The 3,408-nt window shown below is 40.4% G+C and overlaps 1 protein-coding gene across 2 annotated transcripts in view; it reads left to right on the top strand.

The window, feature by feature from the left end:
• The window catches only part of SCG5 (secretogranin V), a 60,319-nt gene that overhangs the window by 41,511 nt on the left and 15,400 nt on the right, over positions 1-3,408 (top strand). For both annotated transcript variants that reach the window (XM_006087487.3, XM_023752840.1), the window contains exon 3: positions 1,850-1,999. In XM_006087487.3, coding sequence (XP_006087549.1) covers positions 1,850-1,999 — 150 coding nt within the window. The remainder of the gene's footprint in view (positions 1-1,849; positions 2,000-3,408) is intronic.

Here is a 3,408-nt window from a genome sequence, read left to right as displayed (position 1 = left end):
CGGGGAATTATATCGCTGCGGGGCGTCAGAAGGGGGGTGGTTCGCAAATTTCTCAGGGGGAATCGGGGCGGCGCCTGAAGAAACATCACTGTACACAACTCGCTCTCTTTTGGTTAAGCACCCGCGCGGGGGGGCGACTGGGGGGGGTAAGAGCAGAGGGTGGGTGGGAACTGGGTGGAGGAGAGCTATGTGGGGAAAAAAGAGGAACAACTGTAATAATCTGAACAATAAATATTTAATTTAAAAAATCAATAAAAACATTTTAAATAAATTTAAAAAATAAAATGGGGATGACACTAATAGTAATAACTATTTCATATGATTGTTATGCAAATTAAATAAGATAATGCCTGTGAAGTGCTTAGCAAGAAGAGGAACACACAATAAATACTTTTGAAGTAAAAAAAAAAAAAAAAAAAGAAAAAAGAAAATATCACCATAATATCCAGAATTCAAAGTCAGACAACATGGGGAAACCTTTGCAGAAAATGTGACATCCAATGGCCTGATATCTTTATTATGTAAAATGTTCATACATATTTATATTGGAAATACTGAAGTTCCAAGGGCATGAACAGACAACTCACAAAAAAGAAATGAAAACTAGTAATAAGCACATGGAAAGATGTTTGACTGACCCAGTAATCAAAGACATTACAAATAAAAAGTACTTTTTCTAAGAGCCTTTTAAATTAGCAAAGAAAACATAAAAATTATTTGTATAAAACCCAGTGCTGATAAGGATGCTGTAGAAGTGATAGTCTCATATTTTGTTGAAGATACTTTATAAATTGTGCCTCCTTTTTTTTCTTTTCTTTTACAAAACTTATTACCCATTTATTTGATATTGCTAGGGTTGAAACCAGTGCATGCAAATCAATGTTCTTCTCCAATAAAAAGAATTTGTTAACCCACTATTACCTTTAGAATCATTATAATAAAAACCCTACCTGAAAAGGGTAATACAAAAGAGATCTTCAAGGTCTCCAAACATTTGTACCTCCTTTTTGGGAGAGCAGTTTGGCAATATAACACAAGGAGCCATAAAAGTCTTTATAGCCTTTGACCTAGTATTTTGACTTGTGGAAATCAATCCTGAGGAAGTTTAATCCAAAACATGGAAAAATGAACTGCCTAAGAGTAAATTGGGAAACACTAAATGCCCCACGCAGGGGAATGATTGATATTCTGTGGTAGAACCACTGGATAGAAAGCTGCATAGCCATTCATAATGATGGGAGTAGAGACTGTGCAGCCACATGGGAAGATGCTTGTGTTTTAATATTAAGTAAAAAATGAATAAACATTTATGTATAAAAAGATATGCAGAGGAGAAATGATTAAAGTAAATATAGTGAATGTGAAGTGGTTGATCTAGCATGGCAGTGACTTTTTTCTTTATCTACTCTTTTTGGTTAGGGTTGTCATTCAGCCTGTTCTCACCTTTCTCTTCCCCCACCTTCCCTCACCCAGGCCACAAGCTCCATGCCCAGCTTCTGAAGCCCTACCCGCCTGAGTCAGTGCTGCTCAACTTCCGACTGGTCCAAGAAGCCCTCCCCATCACATCAGTGAAATGAAACTCCCCCTTTTCTATGCTTCCATGATGCTGTGTGGACATTTCTATTCTAGAACGTATACAATGCACTTTGTGTAGAAAAGATATATGTATAGTATGTGTCTGTTTCTAAAACTAAATTTTAAAAATTTTACTAGAGGCAGGAATTGCTTGGTTCTTTTTCTCTCCCCCGCACAGAGCGCAGAGCATTGCATGTGTGGCATGGCTGGTTAAATATTCGTTAACATGAATGTAATTGCACTGAAATGAACTACTTCTGATTCCCCCCGGCAGGTGGAGCTCATGAAGGTCTGCAGCACTTGGGTCCTTTTGGCAACATCCCAAACATTGTGGCAGAGTTGACTGGTGACAACATTCCCAAGGACTTCAGTGAGGATCAGGGCTACCCTGACCCTCCAAATCCTTGTCCTGTTGGAAAAACAGGTAAGGGACATGTCCTTTGGTCCCCATGTATGGCTGTGGCTTTGGGAGGAAATAAAACATTTTAAGATCAGCTACAAATATTGTGAGAAATGGTATTTCTAGTCCAATGAGCCTTCATGTATTTGTAAGTGAATTAGAAAGGAAATTTTATTTGAGAATACATTTCTTGGTGAGTTCTGGTACTCAGATACACCCACATAGGACTTCCTTGCTAAGGCTTTACATTCTATCTGTCTCTCTCTCTTTGAAATGGAAACTGAGTCTCTTTTCTGCATGGAGAATGCTCCCCTCCCTTCTATGATGTAACGGCTGCCCATGGTTAGTGTCTTTGGAACTGGCTACTTAGTTCGTGGATTACCCATGCCATTTGTTTTCCTTACTTCTCTTGACAATCAACATTCCAGCTACATCTCAACTAGTTAACACCCATCCTGAGATGTTTCCTTAGGGGCCAGGAGGTGGAATGAGAGGGAGGGGGTTCATAAGATAAGACGTTGGCTAAGGAAGAAAATTGAAAATGTCCTTGCTACTTGTATGTTCTTGCCACATTCCTATTTCCTAATGCCAAAGAGAACCACTGGTGAATGAGCTACACTCATGCTGGGCTTTGAGCAGCTTACCTTGGTGGTTAAAACAAGTGGCTCAAGACTCAGATTACCTGAATTCAAACCCAAGGTCAAAATATGTGACCTTGAACAAGTTAATTAACCACGTTGCACTTTAGTTTCCTCATTTGCAAAATGGGGGTTGTTGTGGGAATTAAATGAAATTATTCATATGAAGCACTTGGCATAGCACCTAGCACAGGGTAAGGATCATTAATGGCATCCTGATTGTAATTAGCTTGGCCACTAGTAAGTAATGCATCTCTCTCCTTGGGCTTGTGCTAACTTTTAGCCCCAAAGTAGTCTTCTTCTCCAAGCCTAATAAGAGTAGTTGGTACTTATTATCCTTACTTTATAGGCACAGAAACTGAAGCTTAGAGAGTAACATGCCCAACACTATCTATGTAGCAAGTAGCTGAGTCAAGACTCAAACCTAGGTCTACCTGATTCAGTGCCCTGCACCCAAACACCATGACAAATTGCCTCGGTTTGAAAATTGTGTCAGCATTGGCCCCTCAGCTTTTCTTAAACACAATGCAAGTTTTGTCTGGAAGACGCCGTGTCTGAAAGATACTCCTCTTTTCATTTAGGGTGAGGTCTCTGTTTTTCATGGGCACGGAGCCTCCATCCTGGGATGGAGCAGCCAAAGTAGTTGGATGTGGCCCAGAAGTGGGGACGCTGGCTCAGGCTGCAGGATAACCCGACTCACTGCACAGAGCCACACGCTCCTGCTTCATTTTACTTGCTTGTTGGGCTTTGGAGGGTAGGAAGAGAGAGCGGTTTAGAGTTTGAAGACCAACACTC

This window comes from Myotis lucifugus, unplaced genomic scaffold (genome assembly GCF_000147115.1).
Source record: "Myotis lucifugus unplaced genomic scaffold, Myoluc2.0 scaffold_38, whole genome shotgun sequence".
NCBI lineage: Eukaryota > Metazoa > Chordata > Mammalia > Chiroptera > Vespertilionidae > Myotis > Myotis lucifugus.
The sequence above is the reverse complement of the archived record's forward strand: the minus strand, read 5'-3'. Positions and strand labels throughout refer to the sequence as shown.